Below are 27,753 nucleotides of genomic sequence, written 5' to 3'. Positions count from 1 at the left end.
ACAGGCTCAAGCAGTGAGCCCAGGAAAATTTTGTGAAGTTCAACAGTGCTAAATGCAATGTCTTGCACTTGGTTCATGGCACCCCCCACTATCAGTACAAGCTGGAAGTTGGAAAGCCTTCTGTAAAAGACTTGGCAGTACTGGTGGATGGCAGCTGAACATGAGCCAGCACTGTGCTCTCACAGCCTGGAAAGCCAACCATATCCTGGGCTGCATCAAAAGCAGTGCAGCCAGCAGGACAAGGGAGGGGATCTGCCCTTCTGTGCTGTGAGACCTCACCTGGAGCACTGCGTCCAGATGGGGAGACCTCAGTGCAGGAGAGACATGTACCTGTTGGAGCACCTGCAGAGGACAGTCACCAGAATGCTCCAAGGGATGGAACACTTTCCTATGAGGACTGGCTGTGAGAACTGGGGCTGTTCAGCATGGAGAAGAGGAGGAGCAGCCTTTCAAAGGGGGCTATAAGACGTGGACAGACTCTTTAGCAGGGTCTGTTGTGATAGAACAAGAGGAAATGGTTTCATACTGAAAGAGGGGAGACTTAGACTGGATAGAAGGAAGAAGTTTTTTACAATAAGGGTGGTGAGGCACTGGAGCAGGTTGTCAGAGATATGGTAGATGCCCTGTCCCTGTAGACATTCCAGGTCAAGCTGACCAGGCTCTCAGAAATCAGATGAAGCTGTAAATGTCTCTGTTCATTGCAGAGGGACTGGACTAAGAGACCTTTTAGGTCCCTTTCAACTCAACTCTTGCTCTTTGGCAAGTTTTGTTAGTAAAACTGAGCAGGGTGCCAATCCTGCAGCAGACTAGGCTTTGGATTTGACAGCTTAGGCTGAGGCACCTTGGACTTGAAACTTAATACTTACGTAACAGATATTTGCTGTGATAATCCTTGTCTGTGTGGTACGAGCTTTGATTCAATCTCTGTTTCCTTCTGGTGTGGTTGTTCCACCACTTTTTCTTGAGTCAAAGTTTCCTCTCACAAGCAGTCGTATATCCTAACCTTACAGCTTCGAGGGTAAGGCGCCATTTCCTGGACTGGGTGGCAAAAGGATCTATCATGTATTCGTGCAGAAAGCTGTATTAAGCCTTTAGTAAACTCCATTGCATTTTGGGAATACCTCAGAAGAAGAACTTAATTGCTTTTCATTTGAGGTTTTGGCAAGTGCATACCTGCCTTCCTCTGTGTTCTGGAAGCTCTGCGGTTAACCAAGTTTTTGTGCTTGTTATTTATTATTTTGTTGTGAGTTTGGTTGAGGTTGGTGGTCCAGTTAAGTTGCATCAGAGCAGAAGTCTCTGGGCTCTGCTGTTTGCACAGTGTCTGAATGCTTAACAGAGATGTCGCTTTGGAGCAACGCCTCTGAAACTGACTGTGTGGGCTCCTTTCTTCAGCCTCTTTTCCACACGAAAGAACAATAATATTTACAGTCATTACCAATCTGCTGAGAAGGCAACAGGACATGTGGAAACAGAATAAGAAGTTGCTGAATGAGGAGAAAGCACCACAGTCAGCATAGCACCGACAGGTTGAAAAATGTTTGATTGACAGCTTTCTCTAATCCATCCTCACACACCCTGAAATGAGACAAAGCTCATACAGTTCTTCACTTGCTGCTCAAACTTTGTTACTGTTGTTTTCTTCCTTGGAGTTTAAATTTTAAACATTTGCAAGGTGTTATTTTTGCGATATCAAACAAATTTTAAAATTGCTTTGCTGTCTGATGTCAAAATACTACATGTAAAGTTCTCTAAAATGGCAAAAGTTCATGTGACCAGCAGAATGGTTTGCAAAACCCCAGGCATTTTTTGACAGAATCTTTAGATCTGTTTGCAGTGTTGTTAAAATAGCTGCAATGAGAAGAAAATACAGTATCTGTAGCGTGTACTTTATTCAGTATTGAAAATGTTCCCTAAAGAGTTTCCTGATGTTGCTTCTGTTCTGTGCAGGGCACTGTAGCCAGCACTGCATCGTGCATGCAGTTGCACAAGAGAGCAGAGAGAGTGGCAGTTGCACTAATTGAGAAGGGACGACTGAATGTTGGTGACCATGTAGCCCTGGTTTATCCTCCAGGTAAGGCAATACAAAACAGCAAAAATCACCAGAAAAGCAACAGCTCTTGCCAGGGCAGAGCCTTCCAACATCCATTTAATATTATGGTATACGGCAATGACTTAGTATTTCAAGGACAAGAATTCCTTTTCTGCTAATAAGCTGCTTCTCCAAATGGCAGGCTGAATTTACCAGACATTTCATCTAACCACTTTGGACGTCTGGACAGTGATGCAGTATTAGTTTGGTCAAGGTGTAAAATTCTGGAATAAAAATGTAAATGGAAAGTTAGATGAGTGGCATCAATGTTTCATGAACACCTGTTCTTTTCTGAATGTCTATCTCCAGACATGAAGTTTGGAGCTCAGACTTGCATTATTAGTGTGTATTTACAAGCATTCTTCAGGAAAAAGTAATATGCTGTGAAAGCCAAATGACTGCATATTTTGTAGTTATAATGTGAAAAAATGCTTTTTAAAAGAATCTGAGTCATCTGCAATCACGATACCTTCTTACAGTACCTTGTTCTATTTTAGTATTTTGTTTATGCTACCTGTCCATGAAAATAAATTTCTGTAAATTCAAAGTTTGTAGATTTGAAGTACTTCCTGCTAATTGTCAAATGCGAACTATTTTAACCTTACAGAATTGGGCAGGGCCAAAACCAGCCTATTAACATACCTTTGTGACAAGTACTTACACCTTAATTAAATTTCTCAGAGCATATTTTGATTTTGATGAAAGGATTTGGCCTTTTGTTCTGATGAAATTGCATTTGTTTCACAAATATTTTCTACAGGAGTAGACTTGATAGCAACTTTCTATGGCTGCTTGTATGCTGGCTGTGTACCTATCACTGTTCGCCCACCTCATCCACAGAATCTTGCTACCACTCTGCCCACTGTCAAAATGATCGTAGAGGTATGTATAAGACACTTCTGTTTTGATGCTTCTGGTGGCTGTAGGTCAATTGGTGCAGGTAGTGACATTGCTAGGTAAGTTATTTTGCCACTGACAATGTAAAACAGGCTAGAAAAGAAAAATCAGTGTGCTGTGATTGGGACAATAAGTATTTCTCTTTTTTAACTAATTGAAAATATTGTTTTCATTGTTGTAACTTATACTGCTTTGCTTCTGCTGTTTTTCTTCGTGTATTCAGTTGTCTTCTTTGGATGGATATGAAACCACTGAGCATTAATTCGCTGAGTTTATGAATATTTTTAGTGCTTTTGTTTGTTTGGTTGGTTTACAGGTCAGTAAGTCTGCATGTATACTCACCACACAAGTGATAACGAAACTGTTGAAATCCAAGGAAGCTGCAGCAGCTGTAGATATTAAGACATGGCCCACTATTTTGGATACAGGTACAGAATGTTTGCCCACTAGCTAACAGGAAATGTAAGTAGGTTGGAGACTTTTTTCTTCCATTATACCATAGCTGTCTAACTGAATGGATCTCTCTTGCGTTGCATTGATGTAGCTGTCCAGAAACACTGGAAGCATTCAGTGTTAATGCTATAAATGCTATAATGATATGAAGATAACACTGTTGCCTTGTGGTCTCTTTACAAAATGATAATGTGGTACCTTCTCTTTTTATGTATTTTAAATAGATGATATGCCTAAAAAGAAGCTGGCTAATATTTTCAGACCTACATCTCCAGATATGTTGGCATATTTGGACTTCAGCGTGTCAACCACTGGTATATTAGCAGGAGTAAAGGTAAAGTACCTGAAAGGAGATAGCTATTTTAGTTTCCTTATGTATTGGCACACTTTGCATTTATTTTTCCTGCCAGAGAATAAATACAAAAATACGAGCAAGCCATTTTAGTGGTCAGAAGACTTCTGTGTGACATCAGCATTTCTTGATGCACTTTGGAAACATTCAGTCTTATCTGGTTCTATGTGAGGAGTCATGGAGGAGACTGAGAGGAGGGTGTTTGCTCTGAAGTTCACAAATGTTTTCATTTGTGGTTTGTCACAGAGATGGTGATGTTATTTGACATCATTTGGCTTCATGGCAGATGTCACCAATTACCTGAAAACTTGGATTTGTATTTTTTTCCTATTTGAAAGACGCATTAAAAAATTCCTTCTTGTTGCCACATCTCTACAGCAAACAGTTCTGTCAGTTATTAAACATGATGCTTTTTAATAAGAAAGTCCTATCAGAGAGTCTGGTTTCCCCTTACAGATGTCACATGCAGCTACAAGTGCCTTATGTCGCTCCATAAAGCTACAGTGTGAGCTGTACCCTTCACGTCAGATTGCCATCTGCCTTGACCCCTACTGCGGTTTGGGGTTTGCACTGTGGTGCTTGTGCAGGTATGATATTTGAATCATAGGTTTTCACACTTGTCCTCTGCTTTCCCTTCCCTTCCCTCCCCTAGATGCCAAGCTAGTTACAGTGGGTGAGACTGACAGAGTAAGCTCAGTTAACTTTTTGCAGGTATTTCATAACAACACACTTTTTTGGCCATTTAAGTAAGTCAGTTACTTTTGAGTAACTTCAGGTGTGCAGGTGTAATTAATCAAATACAAAATTCAAGGGGAAAACAGAAGGACTTTGTTGTCTATTTCACTTTGATTAAATAAATATTTTTAAATTCTCTGTGGACAAGCTGTGTCTTTTTACAAGAGAATTAAGGCATTGATTGCAGAATTGGTATTATACATTAATAAATACTGCTGAAGGAAGCAATTAGTATTTCTTAAAATGAATGAGAACTGACTTGACTTAGTCAGATAACTGCTCTAATGCAGTAAGTCTTGCACAGAAGCAAAGTTCTTTATTTTTCTGGTCTGTTAAAATATTCCACATACTTTAAGCAATCTGAAGGTTTAGGCATTAAACATCCTTTAGCTGCCTCACTGAAAATGCAGAAACCGAATACGAAGGGTTATTTCATGAAAGAAGTTTACATTTTCTGTAATTAACCTGCTCCTTCCCTCTCTAATGCCCCGAAGTGGGAAGGAAGTGGACTGAAGGAATACAAAAACTTACCTGTGGTAGCATTTGATAATTTATGCTGTCAGTAAAATGAGGCAGGGTGGTAGGAGAAGAAAGCCCAGAGATGGGAGAAATAACATCTGTGTGTGGATTTATAGACATATTTTTAAGAAATGGAAGTTTATGAGTGAGATGCTCTCTATACAAGAGTTAATGTAATGCTTGTTTAATGCAAGTTGTTGCTTTGTTCTTAGCACCAATTCTGTGAGACTGTCCTGTTATGGAATGGTTTTATCTACTTTAAAGTGTTTAAATTAAAAAGAAAACAGTATAAAATAACACTTAAAAAAAACAAACCCAAACCATTATATCTCCCACTGCAAACATACATTGACTCTCCTTGGGAGAAATGATGATTCTGTCAAGCTGCTTGTTAAAAACAATTAGAGGTGCTATTATTTTTAAATATAAACTGTATTATTTATATAGAGAGGGGCGTTTCTAATATAAAATACATTTATATTAGAGGGGCATTTCTGATTTTCTTAACAGTAACTGATCCGAAAAACATTTGGTAATTTGAGACTATGTGGTCATGCATTTTCTGTCTTGAAATGCCTAAATAATGTTAAGAAAAAAAATATTAAAAGGTGATGTGATTCTGAATATGACTTTCTGTCCACACACATTAGCTGATTCCAAGTTAAGTATTTCACACAGACACTTCAAAATTGACAGACCAGTGGTAGAGGCTGGAAGATTCCAGTAAAAACTTGAGTAATGCAATGTATGTGCAGACGATGCATTTAACTCAAAGAAAAACTGTAATTGTAATAATGTCTTAAAAAATGCTACCTTTTTAGTGGCAGTAGTTATATGAACATTTTCTGGCTTTGCTTGTTGGCGTATCACTCACAAACTAAGATACCTTAGATTTCACTTGGCAGAAAAGTGCAAGATTTCTAGAAGGAAATGGAACGTGTGCAATTGGGCGGCAAGGTGGATGGGAAAATGAATTGCCTGAATGCCTTGGAGGTGACCTACAGTATTTTAAAACAATTGGTAGAGCAGTTGCACTTTTCTTACGATTAAATTCGGGGTTTTTTTATGCCTGCTTTGCTTTAGTTGGGAAACCCTGAAAGACTTCTTACTCCTTTCTAAGTTGCAGTTTTTCTGATAGGAGGAGGTTTGTTTGTGCTGTTTTCACACAATTCCTATGTGAAACCATCTAAGAAAAGTAACTTCAGCATTCTGGATTTTACTATTACTCTCAATTTGAATATTACTGATGAAAGTGACAAATCCCCAGCTATGGTCTGCCAGGAAGGAGGCCAATTTTAAAGACAGGAGATATTAGATACTTCCAGTTGCAGTGCTGCACGCCAGGCTTCCTTTTAACACCCTGCAGAAACACCTTTCCTAGCAAATCTCTCCTCCCACTCCACAGGTAGATTGAGGGAGCTGCTTTTGCTGGGGGGCAGCACAAGTGGCACATGCAGCCTGTGCTGGGCAGTGGGCATTGTGGACAGGATGTGGGACAGTGAGGAGAGGCAGGGAGCGTGTTCCCCCCACGAGGAGGTGGGGCCATGGCTGCTCCCTCAGCTCTGAGCCCACAGGGAAGTGCACAGGGAAATGCTGAGTCATGGCCCCACTCAGCAACATCTGGCATGCAAAGTGCAGCAGCAGCCCAGTGCTGCTTTTCTTCCTCACAAATTGGTAGAATCACAGAATGGCTTGAGTTGCAAGGGACCTGAAGGATCATCTAGTTCCAGCTGTTATACAAGTAGCAGTGTAAAGATGGTGGCAGCATGCCAGCATCAAGCCTGGGGGACAGCTCTGCAGCCATGGTCTGCAAGGGAAGCAGCTGTGGGAGGAAGCTCTGTGCAGAACACAAAGGCTGGTGGCATGGCACGTGTTCTTTCTCTCTCTTAACTACAGTTTACATATATAGAAAAGTTGCCTAAACGTCAAGGCATTGCCTATAGTTCAGTGCAACCTGGCAAGACAAAAACACTGACCTTCAAATGTATGACTTAACTTCAACCCATTCATAGCCAATTGATCAGGTGAAAATCCAGTGGGATGCTTTCTGTGGAGATTAGCAGAAATTGAAATAGATACCAAGCTCTCAGTTTTAATGCAATTCTTTGCTTCCCTTTGGCTTTACATAATATTTCACTATTTATGGTGGCTTGAAATTTTCATGTGCCTTTTTCTCCCTCTTCCTAGTGTGTATTCGGGCCATCAGTCCATCCTTGTCCCTCCTCTGGAACTGGAGAGCAACGTGTCTCTGTGGCTGTCTGCTGTAAGCCAGTACAAAGTGCGTGTCACTTTCTGTTCTTACTCAGTGATGGAGATGTGCACCAAAGGGCTTGGGACACAGACTGATATGCTCCGAGTAAGTGAGTTTAACTGTTCAACACGCTGACATACCAGTGCATGTATCTTAGAAGATCAAAAAAAAACAGCAAAAAAAAAGAGAAAATATAAACCCTTGCCCTCTGCCCACCCCCCCACTCCAGTCCTACACCTGGCAGGTCTCACCAGTTTTCAAGTCTCTTCACATCAAATGTATTGAATTTAAAAATTACGCAATCTTCTATAAGCTATAATTACATGCTTATACACTCATTTGTGTTTGAGGGAATGTCTTAACTGAGGTTTAATTTATTTGAGAAAGCACTTCTGCCTCTTCTGTAGGAGAGTTCCTATGGCTTTCATAACTAAAGTGCTCAGGGCTTCTGCTGAGAATGTTTGGCAGCTTGTTATGTGCAAGAAGGTGATTATATTGTGCTTATTCTTAGTATACACAAACAAAAAAACAGTTGTCCTTTTGTCCTCCTGGACTTCACTGGGAGGAATCATTGCCGACAACCAGTTGTTACAAGTTCATGTTCGTGCTGACCAGCACTTGTAATGTCTCAAGTGCTTTACCTGCATCTGGACTGTGCAGCACTTGAATCAGGCAGGTCTCTTGTGATCTTCACATGGTTTCCTGTCCAGCCCTAAGACAAAACACTATTTTGTTTTCTCAGCTCAAAACGATGAGTGGCTGTGTTGCAGCTATGTGACAGGAGTGGTTTGCATTTTGTCCATCTAATTCTGCCTCCAAATTGCTTGGCACAGTTTTAGAAGATTGTTTTGGGTAGATGGAACCAAACTGAATGCAGTCCAAATCCATATTGTTTAACGAGTTCATGTCAGTTGGTACTTGAAAGTCAGTTCCACATATTTAAATGGCCTATTTCTAGAGAAGTGCTGATTTCAGATTTAAAATGTATTGTTTTCTGCATCCAGATGAAAGGAGTTAATCTGTCCTGTGTGCGAACATGTATGGTGGTTGCAGAGGAGAGACCAAGGATTGCATTAACACAGTCTTTCTCCAAATTATTCAAAGACCTGGGTCTCTCTGCTCGTGCAGTGAGCACCACGTTTGGATGCAGGGTCAATGTAGCAATTTGCTTACAGGTGAGATTGAACTGCTTATTCCTTACACTTGTACATGATATCTCTGGAAACATTATGGGAAGTCATGTTCAGCTGTGCATATTCTTTTCCTAATGAACTGTATAAGCTACAACTCCATTGCTTGCTTGCTTCTTCACCAAGATGCTAAATAAGCCTTGAAGTTGAGGATTATGATAATTTCTCCTCTCTGTACTAATTGACCGATTGACTTGACTTTCTGTATGGTGGATCAGCTTTGCAAAATTTCTTCCCTCCCTGCTGTGCAGGATCAGTACTAAAAATACACAACTTCTTGCTCATAAGTGTAGTAAATATTTAGAGGAACACAATTTCTACTTTCACGTGATGCACATTTTGGCTGTTAAAAAGTAGCCAAAAGTTCCCCAAGTAAGAACTCTTATCTTACAGACCAAGGAAAGGCTGACAGATGTTAGTTTCGCTTTGGCTTTTAACTCTGAAATATCTAAAGTGAGCATTATCCACATGCATGTGTGCATCTCAGCTCAGCTTTTTCCAGCTAAAGGTATAAAATTGGAAGCTCCAAGATGGAGAGTAGAGTTGTATTGCATATCCCTACTTCACAGACTGGGGACAATGGTTCAGTGTTCCAGACTCATCTTTGATAGCTTAGAGTTCAGCTGGTATTCAGGTGTCATTCATAACTGTTCACTTGGTTGTCGTGCATACTGCAGGAGGTAGAATCTTTAGCATTTTCTAAATAACAAATTATAAAGAAATATGTCCAGAGGAATTTTATGAATTAGTAGAAAAAATTGGAAAAAAAAAAGGGGGAGGGGGGGGGGGGGGGGGGGGAAGATATATAGATGAAATTAAGAACTGCATGCAGAAAGGATTCTAAATTCCTTGAACAGAACATATCAGATGCCAGGGATCAAAGCATAACTTTCTGAATGTCCTGTCTGAAAAAGAGTTTCTAAAAAAAAGCATTGTGGCTATTTGTTGTTCGGACTCTGCAAACTAAATAGAAAGAGATCACTGTAGGGCCAGTTAAGAGCTTCCTCTGCATTCCAGCTTGGAGGCATGTACCTATGAAACTGATCCAGGAGCAGCTTTCGGAATCTAAAAGACAGTTCTTTAAAACAAAAAACAAAAAACAAAAGAACCTGTTGGCAGATTGTATAAAGAACAGCACCTGGTAATCATAAGCAGAGAACTGTGATTCTTCAGACTCTTTTTATGGTAGAACACTCTGCTTCTGCTTCATGCTAGTTGCTGGTTTGTTTTTTAAGTTTTTCCTGCAGAAGAATAATGCAGGAAAATCACAAGGAGTGTGGGGCTGCCAAGCATTTCAGCTTGCTCCTTATTTTATACTTTTGTATCTTTGTCTTTCATTCTTGGATGTTCTCTTAGTTTCTTTCCCCTCTTTTTCTCCTTATTCTAAAGTGATAACTGTACCAGATATTTTTCTATTGGTGAATTTGAATGAATAGATTGATAGCCAAAGTCGTTGGGTATTTGTACAAATTGGCTTGCAAATGAATAGGTAACACCTTCCAACTTTCCTGGACTGGTATTTCTGCAGTTATTAGCACTGTTTAGATATGTTCAGGTGCAGGAGGGGTTAGTGATAAAACAGCAGGTATAACGTATGCTCTGCCTGAAATTTCTCATTTATTTACCAGGACTGCATGTTTTCCAGTGAACCACTTTAAATGTCAGGCTCTTAAGTAACCTGAAAGGAAAAATTTCTCCTCATTCTAAAACAGTATGAGTTTTGTTTTCTGTCTTACTGTGTGTATCTTATGTCTCCAGTGCCTCTTTGTTTGTATTTTCTTTTTTCCCTTTCTCTCCTTTTCACACACTTTGATGGCCTCTGTTACTTCTGTTTGTGGTCCCACTGTCAGCCAAACAGGCTGGGCAAGCTGGCTGAACAGGTATAGTGATGCATGTATGTGTCCTAAAGTCAGTCTGGTCCAGTAGCATTGCTCTGCGTAGAACGCGTCCTGTTGGAGGGAATTTTGATCCAGCTGTTTCCTTCTGAAGTTCAGTGCGTGTTGTGTTTGTTGTTGTTATTTTTTCATAAAAACACGTGCAGCTGAAGCACATAACCTCATTCTCAAGTAATACTGAGATACAGCAAGGATTGGTGTTAATGAGTGATGCCTTCCTGAAGATAAAGACCGTTATCTGACAGTTTAGCAGTGCTGCATCAGGTGAAGGGGATGGCGTTATAAAGACGTGGTTGCTGTTTCCCAACACCGTGCTCTGGAGCTGAGGACAAAGCAGCCTCATTTTAAAACACTTACAAAATGAGAAGCTATGTTGAATTTCCCTGTGCAGGGGAGAATAACCGCTGACCCCTGGGCTGCTTTTTAGATTAAATACACATTTCACAGTAGTTTCAAATTACCATGAGATTAAACTATGATTGGAAGGGTGAGAGGGAACCCACTAACAAAAACAAGTTCCCTGTTCCCATGATGGGAAAAGGATTTGTTTCAGGAATCTGACCTCTCTTCAGAGTAGGTCAGATTGTTTACCCCCTGGCTGCAGTAGATGTCTGCGTTTGTCCAGACTGTTACTTGAGGAGTCTTGAGAAGATAGGGGGTAAAAGTGAGAGGTATGATTCACTTGAGTGTTTTTTTCTTCAAAGCTAACAAAACTTACATGAAGTAGAACAGCCATGCTTTAAGAGAGAGATTATGTCGGCGTGGGTTTATGCATATATAGTGTGTCTGCTATTGTTGTTACTCGTCTAAGGAGGAGATGCTTAACAAAATTTTGTAAACTTGAAGAGTTAGCTGTATAAATACATGCTTGGTCTATGTGTTCATTTACTGATTTCTTTGATAAATTTACTAATTTGTGTTCTAAAATGCATTTCTGTTGAACGCATTTCTGAAATGGAGACATAATTCCATTAAACATCAGTGTTTTCTGGCAGTTGCTCCAGAGGGGGAATATTTTTACTGTGTTTTTGGTAGATTAGGGCATTACTTGATAAATGTCACTAAAGGGGGAGAGGATTTTGTGGATTTACTTGTCTGTGAAAATGAAAACAGAATTTTCTGGCTTATTTTCAATTTGTTACTTCCTTTGTATTCTTAGGGAACAGCAGGACCGGATCCAACAACAGTCTATGTAGATATGAGAGCACTTCGACATGACAGGTACGGATTGTGTTATGCTAAAACATTAACCTTTAAATGATTGTAGAAAAGAAAAATCATCCATGTGGTAATAACCCTGGTTTGTTGAAATGTCCTTGGCAGCAGCTAATCCCTCATCACTGAATTAAAAGGAACCTCCATCCTAGCAAATCCTGTGTGTTAGAAGTGGTCTGGCATTTCCTCCACATCATCGCTTGTTTTGCTCTTCCTTTCTAGACCCCCATTGAAATGACTGACTGTTCAGGCTCATTAGCTGTTACTTATGTAATAATACTGCTAGCAAAAGGTGACTTGCCAGCTGTCTGGTTAGTGACAGAATTGCAGGAAGAGTTGGCTGGCAGGATTAGAGGATGTTCCTCATGCAACTCGATGCTCGAAGCAGGGTAACCTTCAAGGCTTCATTAGGTTACTGAAGAGCAGGGCCAGTTCAGTTTGAAAAATCTCCAAGGATGAGGATCTGTCTGTACTCTGTTCATGCTCTTGTTCATGTCTTGAGGATGGCACCCAGATCTTGAGATGTATTTCTTACTCTTATTTCTCTTCTTATATCTTTTGTCCCTGGCCTCTTCTGATAGCATACAACTCAGAGTAATCTGGCATCATTTTCTCTGTAATTATCATTTAAATAATGAAAAAGTACCCTTAGCTTCCCCCCCAGACTTTTTTTTCTACAGGCCACCCATTCAGACATCATCTGGAAACTTGCTGAGGATAAGCTCTATCGGTTCTAATCTGTAGTCATTATTTTTGTATTATCTTCATCTTTTAGTTAACTTTGTTCATATAACTGCTGGCAGTATCAAGTTCAGCCTGTAATTTTAATAGTGTTTGTACATCTATGTATTTGTTTCTGTACTTATTTTAACACTTAGATATCAACAGTTGGTGTGTTGGCTTTAATTGTTTTCATATTGATAATGTTCAACCAGTGATGTTAACTGGCAGCTTTTTTTTTTACGGTGTCTCTGTTTTTTGATGCTTAGATCTTAGCTGCTGAAGACATGTCATCAACCTGATTGGCATTTAAATGCAGTTCAGCGATAGTCTCAATGGTCCCCTTGTATAAGTTAATTCTAGCTAGTGTCGCACTAGTGTAATATTGCAGAATTGATAGCAGCGTCTTCTCTTGTACACTCCTCTTACTGCACTCAGTTTTTTCTCCTACTGCAACTCTGCTATCGTAAGTGATGCTACTAATGGACTGGGTAACTTCATTCTCTTTAGGCTGCTTGCTCTTCACTTTCTGTAGTTACTACCAACACTGCTATGATTCAGTGTGGCAAGCAGAAGTCCCAAAGAGCCCAATAAAGAAGATGAATGTGAAGTGTTGGTGGAACTGCAGCCTTAGAGTTCAGCTGGAATTAGTTACTCATCTCACTAGTGAGCTGAATTTCTGATTCTTAGAAGAAACGTCACACATAGGAATGCTGATAGTGAAGTATTGAAAACTGCTAAAAACTCTCAGCTGTTCTGTGCACAAGTGGCTGGCATCATTGTGGTTGTGTCAGTGCAGGATAGGACAACGCTGGATGTACTGAAACATGTCTGTTTTCCTTCTATTTAAGTTAATGGATCTTTCTACAAATGCATTTTTTTATTTTCTCAGGGTACGTTTGGTAGAGAGAGGTTCTCCACACAGTTTACCACTTATGGAGTCTGGGAAGGTGAGAGTCAAAGCAATCTTCTTTCCTCACTACCCTTCTCTAGGTGGTGAACTGCATCTCTGAGTACAGAATCTTTGCAATGATAGGCTGAATATGCTTCATTAATCACAGTATATCTAGGAGAGGCACTGGAGAGAGCATAGAATGAACAAGAGTTAAAATAAAGCAAGGCTTGAAAGTGAAGTAATATGATATGTTGCTTGCTGTGGCTGAGAAAATCACAGACCTTTTCATGGAATGGCTCCCTCTTCTTGAGAAAGCTAGTCATGGACAGAAATGGGAGTCTGCAAGCATTTTTCAGGCATGAAAGATCTGCAGCTAAATACAAGCTGCAAAAATAAGTTAAATGATGGAACAACTGAAAAGAGATGATTGATACCTATGGAGGAAAGAACTGCACAGACTGTTGACTTCTGTGGCTCTTCATTATTAACTTACTTACCTTTCTTTTGATGAATTCAACTTTTGTTAACTTCAGTTTTAAACATTTGTTTCCTGCTGAAGATCCTTCCAGGGGTAAAAGTCATCATAGCACACACAGAAACGAAGGGACCTCTTGGTGACTCACATTTAGGAGAGGTAAGTTGTGATATGTTGTGCTTTGTTTATCAGCAGTGATTTATATCATATTTGATAAATGCATGTCTTATTTGGACTGCCAAAGACACTTTAATGTGGCAAGGAAATGAACTGAGCAGAGAGCTGGAACTTGGTATACTTCTGTGAATATCCACATGGCTTTCTCCCTCTTCTGCAAAAACATTACATGCTGGGACCAGATGATATTAGCTAACTGGTTTGTGTCTGATTGGTAGCTACAGGAGGCAGTGGATACCTTGTTATCATCATAGCTCTGCCAGTGGATAGTAGCAATGAGGTTTGCTGCTTGGTTTCATCAGTTTTCATGTACATTTGGATTTGTGTGTACTAAGATACCAATCTTCTAAGAGATGATTGCAGGTTAACAGGTGTCCCTTTCCAGTATGTCAAATGCCAAGTTCATTTTTCATCTTTACCTTCTCCAATGACATGTATATAAAACTCATTTTTACTCCATTTTTTTCGTGGTAATTTTCTATGAAGCAGAAATTAATAAGGCAACATCCTGACATTTAAATCAAAAATGAAGCTGCTCGAGTCTGGCAAAATAACCTATGTTAATTTTGGAATAGCTCCCCTACATTCATGGGTTTTTTAATCCTGTAGATATGGGTGAGCAGCCCGCACAATGCTGCTGGTTACTACACAGTGTATGGAGAAGAAGCGCTGCACGCCGACCACTTCACTGCGCGCCTGAGTTTCGGAGACACTCAGACCTTATGGGCACGGACTGGGTACCTGGGCTTCCTGCGCAGAACTGAGCTGACTGATGCTAGTGGAGGTGAGAAAGAGCAAATGCACTTACAGAAGCCTGTTGGCTCCTTCCTGGAGAAACTGAGCTAGCTAAGCTGTCCCGCAGGTTCATTCTGATCTCCAAAAGAGAGTAGTGCTGAATATGACAAGAATTCTTACTCTGCATATATTTGTTGATTATAATGATACCAGGTAATCATGCAGAGTGAGGCATTCATAATGCTCTACTGATTTAGAAAGCAGGATCTTCATTTATGTTCACTTAGCCAAAGTAATATGGGCACATTTAATAGCAGCACGAGAGTCTTTCTACTTAATTTTTCTCTGAACCTCCTTCCCTACAGACAGAATTTGCTATTTCAGTGCTAATCCAGAGAATACTAATCATGCTAATTCATTCAGCAGCTTTAGGACATGCACAAATACCAGCCATTTCCCAGCCTTAGTGAAATAAGAGGTCTGGAAGACTAACCTCCACACAATTTTTCCAGTATAGAAAGTAAGGTGTTCACTTAACCTTTTTTTTCCAGTTTAAACCACAGTGTCTAATTTTGAGAGAAGTACACAAGTAGAAGAAAAACTGCTCTATTTTCTTCTTAAACAAAATTTCTTCTGATTATCGGGCATTAAAAAGAGGCAGTCTTTAAACATCTTAAGAAAAAGAGTATCAACATCAGTAGTGTCTGTCCCACTCATCGATGCCACTGGATACGTAGCTGTAGGGTTCACAGACGCCATGTACATTTCCTGTAATCACTCATGGTAGAAGACAGAATAATAGGTTTTTCCCCTTATGAGCAGAGATGTCTGTCTGGGCTGCCACGTGCATTGCCCTCCTCCGCTGTATGAGGGAGAAATGGTGATCAGGGAGGGCAATTTATTGAAGGCTCCGACTTTGGCCGAGGAGCTGCCCCGTCCTTTGCAATGGATACCAGGCTAGGGTTCAGAGCCCGTGATGTAGCTCTGTTATATCAGCCATTAAGAAAAGGTCATTGTCCCATCCACTGTTCAGTCTCCCTGGGGTTCTTGAGTACAGAAGAGGTGTTGGTCTGACGAGAGAAGTCTCTGCAGCTCAGTAAATTCATTTCCTGTAGAGCACATTGAAGGGACATGGTCTCAAAATACGAGTGAGAGCTGACGTGTGGAGTAGATCTGGGTCCCTGAAAAGGCTTCACTGTGTTATCTTCTCATTCCAAGCTGGTAGGTCTTGTTAAAAACCTTTAAAACAAGGTGCTGTAAGCTTTCCTTGCTTTCTTCCCCCTCAGTTTTCCTAGGGTAGTTATTTGAGCTCCTCCTGGGCACATTGTATTAATGCTTCAGTCTGCTTCCCAACAGCATACTGAGAGAGAATAGTTCCTCTGTCACTATTCAAAGTGAAATGGCTCCCTCTTCTTGAGAAAGCTAGTCATGGACAGAAATGGGAGTCTGCAAGCAGACATTCAAAAAGAACAAGAAATTGAGGTGGTAAAGCTGCCTTACTACTGCACCATTTTGTGTTTTGTAGCTTCCTGAAAAATCATGTGTCAGAGATATTCTAGCTGTGAAGCAATGTCAGTTGTTCTTAAATTTGTTAGCATTTGAGGGACCAGCTGTCATAAATTAACACATTGTCAGTAAGTATGCACGAAATATAGGGCTGCTTCCCAGCATGCTTTCTTAGTTACATGATTGAGCAGAATTCCAAAATAAGCACAGAGAATTTAAACTGAACACAGTTACAGAATGAACATAGCAGTATGTAGAGTATGTTCCATATTAATCCTCAGAGAGCTATGATTAAGAAATGGATAGGGTTGTTCTCTGCATTAACTTGAGCTGAGAACTTTGATAGCATAGAACAACGGGAAAATTATAGGGGGAAATGATAGGAGGAGAGAAGTTCTCTGGTAAGAATATTGGAACAAAAGGAACAGTGGATTTTGATTATTTTTATGAACAGAGATTACATTATGTAAGAAAGAGGCAGAACTAGATGACCCAGAAATTCTTTTTAGTCTATTTTCTCTTGCTTGAAGTCAATGGATAGAAGTGCTAAATGACCTTGCAGTCCTCTTCTTTCCAAATAATAGAGCCCAAGGCGTTTAACACTCTTGCTCCTAGGAAGCACCAAGAATGTCTTAGAACATTCTGATGTTCTTCTGATCTGCTGACATTTTCAATGTCTGTGCTCTATTGCAGAAAGGCATGATGCCCTGTATGTAGTGGGTTCTTTGGATGAAACACTGGAGCTCAGAGGAATGAGGTACCACCCCATTGATATAGAGACCTCTGTAATAAGAGCACATAAGAGCATTGCAGAATGGTAAGAGACACAGTTATTTTTCTGTATCCTTTTGTATCCTCCAGAGCAGGAGTCAATTTTTGCAGGACAGCCTGCCAGACTGAGAACTTGCAGAGTGAGCTCACCAAAACCTTGCTCAGAAAATAGAGCAGTGAGAGAAACTAATCGATATAACACCCCTCCCACTCCACTCAAATAAATAAATAAGTAAAGCCCACACCTTTATCACAGTTTAAACTTAATAGCCTGAAAGATGAAGAGATCCTTGTGAATGGGAACGCTTCATGTTGGATTGTTGACTTCTCTGGTGGTTGGATCTTGTAAATACATTCTCATTTCATACACCATTTGACTGTAGGTCTTCTTCAGTCCCGAAGGAGACTGAAGGGTTTGTCTTCCCTTTAATAATACCTAGATATGTGTAAAAGTACATTAATGGTAAGCATGCACATACCAAATGTGAAATTTTAATGGTTCCTGTGTTTTGTACAGAGACGATACAAAAACAGTGGGCATAGAATACCCCAAGGAGTTACAGCCTTGATATCTCTTGATTTATACATATTTTCTTCTTACTGCATGGATTTTTCCCATTAATTATACCATTGAAGTCGATGCATTAATTCTTTGCAGCGAGTCTGTTTTTGAGAGCTTCCTTTGAGTGAGGTTTGTTGGTTTGCTTTGTTTTTCTCAACATTAACATTTTTATTATGCCAACAGCGCTGTATTTACATGGACCAATTTGCTTGTGGTGGTTGTGGAGTTAGAAGGCTCAGAACAAGAAGCCTTGGACCTGGTTGCACTGGTAACAAACGTGGTTCTGGAGGAGCATTATCTGATAGTAGGTGTTGTAGTCATCGTGGACCCAGGAGTTATTCCTATCAATTCCCGTGGTGAAAAACAACGAATGCACTTGAGAGACGGATTTTTAGCTGACCAGTTGGATCCTATTTATGTTGCCTACAACATGTGAAAGAAAGGAAATCGCATCAAGGCTAAAGCACCAAAATGTAGATACTGTCTGAATAGCATTTGAATTGATATGTTATGTTTTTAAAACCGTTGAAGAACTTAGAAAAATGGAGATATTAATCTTCACAGACCTTCATCTCTCAATTGTGTTTGCTTTCGTAAATCCATTATAACAGTTATTGCTGTATTAGAATTTACTGGAATTCTTGAAGGAAGCTTATTAGAACTGTCATGGACCAATTTTTTTGTTGGTTTTGGGTTTTTTTACAATAATTGTGAATGTCAGTACTTGATGCACTGCATAAAAGGACATAAGGCAGGGTGGGGAGCAAACACCAGCTGTGACTCTTGGAAATAATAGGGAAAGTTCTTAGTAACCAGTTTGAGTTACCCCTACATGTGATTGTTTGCAATATATTGGCAGTATCTGGGTTTTGGGGCATAACTTTTAAGACTGCACACATCTTTAACATTTTCTCTACTGTACTGAAAGGAATTTTGCACATATCTGAGGTTTAAAAATGCAGCCTTTGTATTTTAAATCACTGACTCATCCTTATTCAGAACAAATTCATTCCAGTCTCGGATTCAATGTAACAATTATGCTGCTGCTCAGCTTTTTTGTACCAAGCAAAAACAAATACTGCATCTGTAACAAGGTTCCTTAGTGTGCCATGCTGAACTCTGTAATGCTATAAACTTTATAATAAAATATTAAATTAATACTCAGCTGTTTGATGCGGGAGCGTTCACTGCTCTTGCTCTCATAACATCACGTTAAAGTTACTTGTTTTAATAGCTCTAGCTGTTAATTACTGCCCTGCATAACACCAAGTCTTTAAAAACTCATTCCAAAGCCAATAGTCTGAATCGTTTGTAGAAATGTTTACAAAGCATGACCTTACAATGTGGTTTCCATTAATATCCTTTGCTGAAACGTACAATGGTGATTCTTTTTTCCACCATGAAAAGAATACTCAGTGTTAGTTAGGTGGGTCTTTTTGGTTACAATTCATCTTTTTAGTTGTATTTAGGCAGACGTTTTGCTCCAGCTGCAACAGCCAGGTGGCATAGGCACAATTGGCTAAAAAAGGCTTTGAAGTTTCTGCCTGATCTAGTACTGCAGTAAACCTAACTCAGAAAGAGAATGTGAAATTATTCAAATACTTGCTGCATTTGAGGGTAAGAACAAGAGTAGCAAATAATTATTTTTATAAAGTTAATAAAGTTTGAGCTCCGTTAATTTTTTTTTTTTAATATAATGCACGAGTTTGGCAAAAGAGCCAGGTTTTTCTGCAAGGCTATTCTGCCTGGATCAGTGCCTAAGAAAGATGGATGTTAGTCTTCTGATAAGAGAACATCAAATGAGTCTGACGAATGAACAGTAAATCTCCAACAGAAAGCTTTCATATACAGTAGTTCTTTGCCCTCGTGATGTTTGACCGTGGTGTATAATACAGCTGCATATGATGACTGTAATTATGTACAGAACCTGTGTAACTTATTGTCTAAGTACAGCAACCTTTAGCAGTGAGCAATCCCTGTGACACAACAGCTGGCAAAGAGGAAGAACTACTTAACCCCAATTTTAATGTCGTAGTTTTTTAGCAGATAAAGCATTGTAAGATTTTTGTATTGATATGGTTGACAGTGAGACAAGTTGCCTTGTAAGATTTAAAACAAAAGCACATTAAACATTTCAAAACAGCTCTTGAACATCTGACTTTATGAATGTTGGCTGCTGGATCAGAAACTAATTTCTTTACAGTACACAGTGTTCACTTGTTTTTTGAGCAGTTCAGTGCTTGAATGCCCTGGCGGTTACGGTACAGTGGGTAAGGCCAGGTAAATGTTCTGGTTGCAACATCTGTTAGAGGGAATAAACTGAAGTCAGATCGCTCTCTGAAATGCTGCCACTTTCTTCTGAAGTGTATTTTTCAGCTTGAGGGAGCAAAAATAGGCTTCCACATCCTTTAGAGCATCAGGAGGGAAGAGTACACTGCAGCCTCGTTAATGGATCCTCATGTGAGCATATACCAGTCTGTCTAGATGGTGTACATGGTGTTCCTTCCGCTGGAGATCAGCTGCAACGCTCAGCTTGGTGTCATCAGCAAGCTTTGTGAAGGTACACTCAATCCCACTTCTTTGTTGCTGTTAAAGAGCAGTGGTGCCAAGACCACTCCTGGGGGACACCAATTGTGACCAGCCTCTATGCAGACAGAGCTGTTGACAACAATTCTCTGGCTACAAACATCCAATTCTTTATCCACTGAATAGTCCAGCCTTCAAATCCTCCAATGTAGAGATAAGGCTGTGGTGTGGGACCACACAAAAGGCCTTGCACAAGTCCAGGTAGACAGCATCGGTTGCCTTTCCTTTGTCCACTGAAGCTATCACGCCATCATAGAAGGCCACCAGATGGTTCAGGCATGATCTGCCCTTGGTGAAGACACAATGGCTGTCTCTGATCACCTCTGCATCTTGCATGTGTCTTAACATCTATTCCAGGAATATCTTCCATGATCTTCCCAGATGAGGCTCATCAACCTGTAGTTCCCTGGGTCTTCCTTTCCTGAGAATGGGAGTGATGTTTCTCTTTTTCCAGTCACTGGGAACTTCACCTAACAGCCATGATTTTTTTTAATATGATGAAAAGCAACTTGCCAACCACATCAGGCAGTTCCTTCAGAACACTGGGATGCGTGTCATCTGTCCCAATTTGAATATTCCAGAGTGAAAAGTAATGGCATCATTTTGAATTAGGAAAATGTAACTTAGTAGAACCATAATATAGTGCATATGCATCAAAGCTGCCCCTTGCTGTCACTTCTCTTGTGTTGTAAGTTTGAGTCTGTTAAATATTTCAGCCCCCTCCTGCTGTGTTTTCTCCTTCTGCTTCACTTTTAGTATTGCTGGCAAGTAGTTCATATTTCAACAGGGTGCTTAATATGAAGAAACTATCTGTTGGTGCCCCTTCTGGTGGGAAATCCCTTTGTATCCTCTTCTGTAAGGTGTCAGAAACATCCTGTGTGCACAGCTAGTATCACACTGGGCTTTCATGCTCATGGTGCCTCCACACAGCTCCTTGTTAACAAACTACCCTTTCCATGGAGAGTCACTCCATAAATGATGAATGTGGAGCTTTTGAGTCCTGCTGGGCGTGGTGCTATGTCAGATCAATCTAATCAGTGCTAGCTTCAAAAACTGTAGTGCAACTGGACACACCTCAGGTATCCAGCAGGCTGGCCTGTTTACATTGGCAGGGATGGGAGCATAACAAAATAAAAATAGATGTGTTGGTCTGTCACATTAATTACCAGATGAATGACCTGTCACTGCCAGAGCTGTTTTTCTGCAGATCTGTTGCAGCCAGGTCTGGCACTTCTAAGTATCTCGCCTGGTCCAGATGGATGTTAGTAGATTGTGTGAATCCTTGGAGCCTCCTTCAGCCCTGCTGTGATGTCTGCCTTCTGCAGTTCTGACAACCCTCCCCATCAGCCACAAACCTGAGGCATCTTCTGTGCTGCATACAGTGGATGCAGGAGCAGAGCTGTGCAGACCGGGTGGTGCTGAGGCCCATGCCTGTGCAGTCTGTTTCGTTGCTTCAGAAGAGCTCTGCTTTGCTCTGCAGGAGAGGAGTGCTGCTCTGATAACTACCAGGGGACCTAACTTGAAGGAAGATACGCCCTTTTCCTCCTCTTTGACAAGAAGTACCAGTTTCTTCTTGTGCAAGGTGAGTCCCCTGTGCATTTCCAGCAGTGGTGGATCATTCTAACTGCCAGAAATGTGTGTGGAGATGTATAGTTTCACTCCTGCTCTTGCTCTCATTGCTGCCCAGGGGACAAGGCAGCCTGCTCTGGTGCTGCGCTGCAGTTCTCAGCTACCACAGTGCTGTGCTGAGCCACTGAATGGACTGTCTTAGGGAAGGGCTCCTCATCCATATGCCACACTGGCAACCCTCACAAAAAGGTGGGTGCCAGAGCATCACCTGCAAAGCCTTCTGCTGGAGCGTGAGACCCCTCTGATGAACTTGGGTTCAGGCTTAAGACGGGGTTGTGAGTGTTAAAGCTGGTAAAGCTGCCCTCACCGTGGGACGCTCTAGGACAGTCTCCTCATTCATTGTCCCTTCATGTCCTCAGGTCCATCTGTACAAGTGGTGGACATGACTGAAAGTGAGCAGTACAAGGAAATGATGTCAGGCATGTAATGGAAGTAACTTGGATGCGCACTACCTTAGGATAGCAAAACCTTTTCAGTTCTTGATGGAGCACAAGATACTGTCTTTCTCGTATGCATGTCTCTGCTTGACCATCCTCTGCCACTGCTTGGGGAGGCAAATTAGAATAATAAGATGATCCCTGTCAAAAACTAGGTTGTTTTGTTCACTGAATCATTACAAAGTAAATACAACATAATCCACAGCCCTCTTTACTGTGAATTTGTAGTGGAGACGCTGCTGTGTTGTTCCTAGCCATGAATGCCCCACTCACAGTTGTGCCTGATCCAGATGGCAAATGCAGACTGATAGAAGACAGGAGCTGAAAGAGAACCCTAGGCAAATGAGCCTGCTGCCAGTGTGAACTGCAGTGGTGCTCTGAGGCTGTATTCCTCAACCATTGACAACTCAGGGCAAGCACAAGGTGTACAAAGCCTGGGAATAAAAGGATGCATTTTTCACCAGAGCCCAATTAATGACCCAAAGACCAGACCAACATTTTATTCTCATTGTTTCCACATGCTCTGAAGGCTGCAGCTGATCACGTATGGATTTTCCCCTTCCTTCTGGCTGAGCCTGTAGAGCTTGCCAATGCATGCCTCTGGCCCAGCCCAGGAGCCTCCTATGCTTTCACTTCCAGTTCTGCAGACAGCTACAAGCAGGAGGATTCATAGACAGGAGAAAAGCCTGAGCTGTTACATGGTTATGCTTTGCCTTTCAAGCCAGGAGTGTCTTGAGCAGGCAAGGACTGCATGGGCTCTGCTAAGTCTCCAGGGTTAGTAGCACGCACAGGGCAGTCAGAGCCCACAGAGGTCACAGGAGTCTTTCAGTGTAGCGCAATGGGCTCAGAGCCAGGCTTCTCTAGCCAGCCTCTCTGCATCACTCCCTGCCTCAACCCTTGAATTTTCCTTCTCCCTTTGCCAGCAACCTCGGGTTGCAGCGGCCGCCTGCTTCCAGCCCCCTGCCTGTCCCTTGCATGCAGCAGCAGGGAGTGAGCTTGCGATGAGGATTCATACACACAGCATCCCAGGTGGGCACTGTCCAAGAGGCTTTCCCAAGATGCATGGGCATTTCAGCTCACAAAGCTGCAGAGTTTAATAAGCTGCTTAAGTAGCACAAGCTTAACTTCACGGAGCTCCCAAGTGCATCCAGTCTTTTCCCAAGAGGAGTGGTGCTGCTCTGCATCTCTCCAGCGTGAGTGGGAGCTGCTCAACTGCTTCTCACCAGCTCACTCATGCTCAAAGAACTCATGGCAAGCAGAGGTAACCATGGCGATGAAGGCCACAAACTCCTGGAAGTCGCACTCTGCATCCCCATCACTGTCCAGTGCCTCCATGACTTTGTCCACAGTCTCTTGGTCTTTGATCTCCTGAAAGAACAGAAACAGGTGTAAGCTGCATCTGCTTAACAGCAGCCCTACCAGGGCACCTTGAGGCCCACAGAGTAAGGCTATCACCCTCCCAGGGAAGGAAATTTCCCTAGTGTACAACCCAAGCCTCCAGCCCTGACACAGGCTTTGTCCAGCCACCACCTGCTCCTGGGGAGCTGGAGCCTGAGCCCAGGTGTGCTATGTAGGAGGCAATACTCACACCAAGGAAATGAGTTAATTCATTATTAATGAGCTCCTTCAGCTCCGATTTCTTCAGCTTATGCTTGTCTCCTTCCTTCCCAGAGTACTGGTGGAAAGCATCAATGATGGCGATCATGGCCTTCTCCAGCTCAGACATGGTCACAGCACAGTCCTGAGGTCACAGGGAGGCAATGGGCACATCAACAGGGTTAGGCTGCAGTGATGCCTTTTGCTTGGTGAGCACCAGTACCCTGAGGCACCCTCCCACCCAACAGCGGTGCAGACAAGCTCTGCTAGCAGCTCTCACTTTGGGGAAGATCCCAGGATCTGTGGTTCTAAGAAGCTCCAGATGAGCTGCAGCACAAGGAGTGGTGGCAGTGGGACAGGTGCATTCCCTGGAACAGACAGGTGTTGTGTGCAGAGCGTAGGAGAGAAAACTGGAAGGAGACAGGTGGCAAAACCCTGGAGGCTTCCTGCATCTCCTATAAGTGCTGAGCTAGCTGACAAGTGGGACAGGGTCATCTGCTAAGCTTGTGTTGCCAGTGCTTTTGGGAAACCTGCATAGCAGAAATGGGCTGTGGGAAGCACAGAGCACCAGTCTGTGCCTGGGATGGGGCTTGAGCTCTGGCTCAGAGCTGCCATGCAGCTCCAGGCCATGGAACTGCTACACCTCCCCCAGGTCTCACTGTATTTGGGCTGCATCTCAGCCCTGCTGCCTGGCACTCCCTATGGGAAAGAAATCCACCTTTGGATGACCCAAATCCTCAAGCCCCACTAATCAAAACGCAGCAGGAACTGGACAGTATCCTTGTGCTACGTTCTCAGCTGATGAAACAGGCACTTAATCATGAATGTTGTCACCTCACCTATTCTTTTTTTTTCCTACTGCTCAATCCACTGCTCTACCTATTGGGATAGGAACAAGTGAGGGTGGGGGTGGAGGGAGGCACTTCAGAAAGGCTTTGCTTTCCCTTCCATTTCAGGTGCCCTTGCCTCTATCTTTCTTGCCTGCAGGCCCATTTCCAAATGAATAGTCAGGGGGAAGTGAGCAGGATTCGATTTTGATAGGTGCCAATAGGAGAAAACAAGGGCAACTCCTCTGCCTTTCTTCCTCACACATACGACCCGGAGACCAGTTCAGGACTACCAGTAACCGCTGCTTTTCCTGCAGATCTCACAAAAAGCCAGACCAAATATAACCTGACAGGGAGGGATACAAGTGCATCTCCCCAGAAGCTGCTGAATGCACTGACGCTGGGGTTAAAAAAACCCAACAGTTTGGTGGCCGGTCCTCGTTTAATTCATTCCGCACGGGTAAATATCTGCCACATCATCTCAGCTCTCCACCGGCCTCTGCGGTGAGTAAAGAGCTCAGCTCCGGAGCAGCCCCGCCCGCCTGCCCGTCGCCGGTTCCCCGTCCCGCATCCCCGAGCCCTCTCCCCTCTCCTCTCTCCCCTCTCACCTCCCTTGGCGATGCCCAGCGCTGCGGCTGCAGCCCGGCGGCAGACGGCCTTCTTATGCCTGTGGGCGTGGAGCCTCACCCGTGCCGCAGCGCCCGGCGCCAATGGCAAAGGGAGGCCGGGGCGTCCGGCAACGGGCTGAGCGGTGCGCAGCGGCACACAGACCTGCACTGACCCGCTGCCGACCCACGGCGGCCATGGGAGCCGCTGCAGAGAAAGCCGCCGTTGGGGGGAACCAAACCCCGGGCGTTCAGCAGCGCGGTGCCAGTGCGTGGCCGTGCCGCAGTTCCGCCCGCACGGAGGCATTGAGCAGCAAGCAGCGGCGCTGCACGGCGATCCCACCCGTGGGCCGGGGGCTCCGCAGAGCCCGGGGGCAGCGCGGCCGCTCCGTTCCGTGCGCGTAACCGAGGGGACGGCGCCCGTCGCGGGCCGTGCCCTCGCGGAGCCTCGCGGAGGGGCTGCCCGTGTGCCGGGGCAGCCCCCGAAACGCCGACGCTCCGTCCGTCTCCTCGCGCCCGAACGAGCAGCGGCAGTGCCCTGCGGTGCGCACGGCCGGCACGGCGCGGAGACCCTTCGCCACACACAAAGACCACAGAGCCACCGAGAGGACTTCTTTATTGCCGACCTCAACCCGAGCCCGAGCTGCTGTTTCCGGCAGAGGTGCTGCCACACGGGGCGGGTGGGAGACCCCGGCGGCAGCGCGGCTACCGGGCAGCCGAGGGACGAAGACAGAATCGTGCCATGGACGGCTGCCGACGGGGCTCAGCGCCTAGTGGGGGGGGCCGTGCGGGTGCGGGCCCGGCGGAGGCGGATGGGGGCGCGGCAGGTGCAGATGGGGGCGCGGCAGGTGGGGGCCGGGTGGGTGATGATGTCCTGGAGGACCGTGCGGTGGACCTCCGTGCCCGGGCCCTCCGTGCGGCGGCGGCGGCCCTCCGTGCGGCCCTGCAGGAAGAGGTGCGCGTCAGGGCTGCGGAACGGCCACGCGGCTCTGCTGGAGCTGTAGTGCCCCGGCTGCCGGGGGAGGCTCCTGGCCCCCGGCACGACCGGGCTTGCGGCTTGCGAGCGGCGGCAGGGGACGTGGGCAGGGAGCGGCCTGGCAGCGCAGGCACCCCCAGGGCTGCCCAAGCCCTACCCACGGGCACTTACCTGGGTGTGGGGATGACATCTCACAGCACAGACCTGCAAGAGAAGCAGGGACCGCGCTGTCAGTGCTGCCCGCCGTGCACGGCCCTCGTGCCTGGCATCCCCGTGGCCCCAGGCCTCCAGCCCAGCCGTGGCCCCGTGTGCCCGGGTACAAAGAGTGCCACCCACACGCGTCCCGCACGCGTCCCCACGGACATCCCGACCCATCTGGGCACCTCGGGAGCAGCCACCCTCACCTCTGCGCTCCCGGCACAGCTCAGGCTCGTGCTTTCCCTCGCTGATGCCGAGAACCCAACCCTGCTAACGCACCCCCTCCGCGCGGCGAGGAACAGCCGAGCCCCGCGCCCAGCCCGCGTCCTCGGGGCCGCGCGGCTCCAGGACTCCGTGCCCCGCCACAGCCCGCCCTGCTGCCCCGCTGGGCTCTGCCGCTCAACACCTACAGAACCGACAGCACAGCAAACCCAGCGTCGTCCTCACGCAGCACACAGGCTGTCGGGGCCGACCTCGGGCACCGCTTATATATAGGGCCCTGCCGTGCCGCGGGCGGCGCCGGCCCATAAACACGGCGATGGTTTTATGGGTGCCATCACCATGGGGATGCCCAACAGACAGCCGGCGCACCCAGCGCCGCGCACAAAGGTCTGCAGCCCTGGCGCGGTGGGGATGGGTGGTGGCTCCTCCGCCGGCACCACCTGATCCCTGGGGTCAGGGTGAGGGTGGGTCAGACGCAGCACATCCGGCAGGAAAAGGGGGCACGGACAGGTTCCTTCACACCCACTGTGCAAAGCTTTGGTGGATGCAGCTGTGTGGGCCGGGGATGCTCTACTGGCTTTTGTCATCTGATTCATGGGGTGCATGGCTGCTTTGTGCCTTCTGCTTTGGATCTGGCAACAAAGTTTCCTCCTGTTGACTTTCAGGGTGATCCGAGTTCCTTTGTGCTTCGTGGTGACACTTGAACAAATCAGATGGGGCAAAGTTCAGGCCAAAAAGCCCACACTCCTGGCCGTAAATTCTCGTGGTTGACATCCAGCACTTATGTGTTGGATGGAGGCATGGGTAGTGAGAAGGGCCAGGGCCATTGGGTTGTAAAAGATGGTCCCAGCGTGACACTGCCTTGCATCACAAGCTGGAAACATGCCTGTTAGTTAGCAGGGTTAGTCATGGACACCTTCATCCTTGGCCCTGTCCCACCTCGGCAGGCAGCTTCCGGTGACTGCCTTGCTCCTTGTGCACGTCCTTGTACATAGTTCTTGGCCAGCATGCAACAGCCTCCGCCCCTCACTCCCCCCACAGGAGTCCTCTCCAGCCCCACCTTTGAATAATCCTTGAATAGTCCTTGAGGCCTGTGCAGAGGTGTCAGGCTGTGCCAGGCTGGGAGCTGGTGCTCACCCGTGTCAGTGACGTGCAAAGTGCTGCCAATTCTTTCATTTTGAAATTCATGGCCCTGATCTTTTAAGGGAGACTGTGACCTCAGGGCACTTGTCCTCGGGTC

The 27,753-nt window shown here is 44.4% G+C and overlaps 2 protein-coding genes across 4 annotated transcripts in view; one reads left to right on the top strand and one right to left on the bottom strand.

Annotated features, from left to right (window-relative positions):
- Nucleotides 1–19,588, top strand: part of DIP2A (disco interacting protein 2 homolog A) — a 102,606-nt gene extending 83,018 nt beyond the window's left edge. The window contains exons 26-39 of one of the 2 annotated variants that reach the window (XM_052674527.1): nt 1,948–2,071; nt 2,850–2,971; nt 3,303–3,414; nt 3,664–3,773; nt 4,248–4,378; nt 7,233–7,401; nt 8,301–8,471; nt 10,337–10,366; nt 11,541–11,602; nt 13,209–13,266; nt 13,771–13,845; nt 14,473–14,647; nt 16,798–16,921; nt 17,621–19,588. In XM_052674527.1, coding sequence (XP_052530487.1) covers nt 1,948–2,071; nt 2,850–2,971; nt 3,303–3,414; nt 3,664–3,773; nt 4,248–4,378; nt 7,233–7,401; nt 8,301–8,471; nt 10,337–10,366; nt 11,541–11,602; nt 13,209–13,266; nt 13,771–13,845; nt 14,473–14,647; nt 16,798–16,921; nt 17,621–17,873 — 1,716 coding nt within the window. In that variant the 3' untranslated portion in view covers nt 17,874–19,588. The remainder of the gene's footprint in view (nt 1–1,947; nt 2,072–2,849; nt 2,972–3,302; nt 3,415–3,663; nt 3,774–4,247; nt 4,379–7,232; nt 7,402–8,300; nt 8,472–10,336; nt 10,367–11,540; nt 11,603–13,208; nt 13,267–13,770; nt 13,846–14,472; nt 14,648–16,797; nt 16,922–17,620) is intronic. The other variant, XM_052674528.1, reaches the window with a different exon arrangement.
- A 2,972-nt stretch (nt 19,589–22,560) lies between these two features.
- S100B (S100 calcium binding protein B) lies at nt 22,561–26,845 on the bottom strand. 2 transcript variants are annotated; one of them, XM_052674558.1, is made up of 5 exons: nt 26,702–26,845; nt 26,265–26,297; nt 25,121–26,060; nt 23,678–23,830; nt 22,561–23,457 (listed from the first exon to the last, which is right to left on the bottom strand). In XM_052674558.1, exons 4-5 carry the CDS (start codon nt 23,813–23,815, stop codon nt 23,317–23,319), a joined length of 279 nt encoding a protein of 92 aa, XP_052530518.1. In that variant the 5' UTR covers nt 23,816–23,830; nt 25,121–26,060; nt 26,265–26,297; nt 26,702–26,845; the 3' UTR covers nt 22,561–23,316. The 2 variants fall into 2 exon arrangements, with proteins under 2 accessions (XP_052530518.1, XP_052530519.1); XM_052674559.1 differs by lacking the exons at nt 25,121–26,060; nt 26,265–26,297; nt 26,702–26,845 and adding an exon at nt 23,966–23,994.
- Nucleotides 26,846–27,753: the final 908 nt, after the last annotated feature.

The sequence above is a fragment of the Tympanuchus pallidicinctus genome, unplaced genomic scaffold, assembly GCF_026119805.1.
Source record: "Tympanuchus pallidicinctus isolate F22 unplaced genomic scaffold, pur_lepc_1.0 scaffold15, whole genome shotgun sequence".
NCBI lineage: Eukaryota > Metazoa > Chordata > Aves > Galliformes > Phasianidae > Tympanuchus > Tympanuchus pallidicinctus.
The sequence above is the reverse complement of the archived record's forward strand: the minus strand, read 5'-3'. Positions and strand labels throughout refer to the sequence as shown.

Coding starts and splice junctions, on each gene's coding strand:
- S100B (XM_052674558.1), bottom strand. CDS start 23,815: ATGTCTGAGCTGGAGAAGGCCATGATCGCCATCATTGATGCTTTCCAC. Junction 23,458..23,677: donor AATTAACTCATTTCCTTGGT/GTGAGTATTGCC, acceptor CTGTTCTTTCAG/GAGATCAAAGACCAAGAGAC.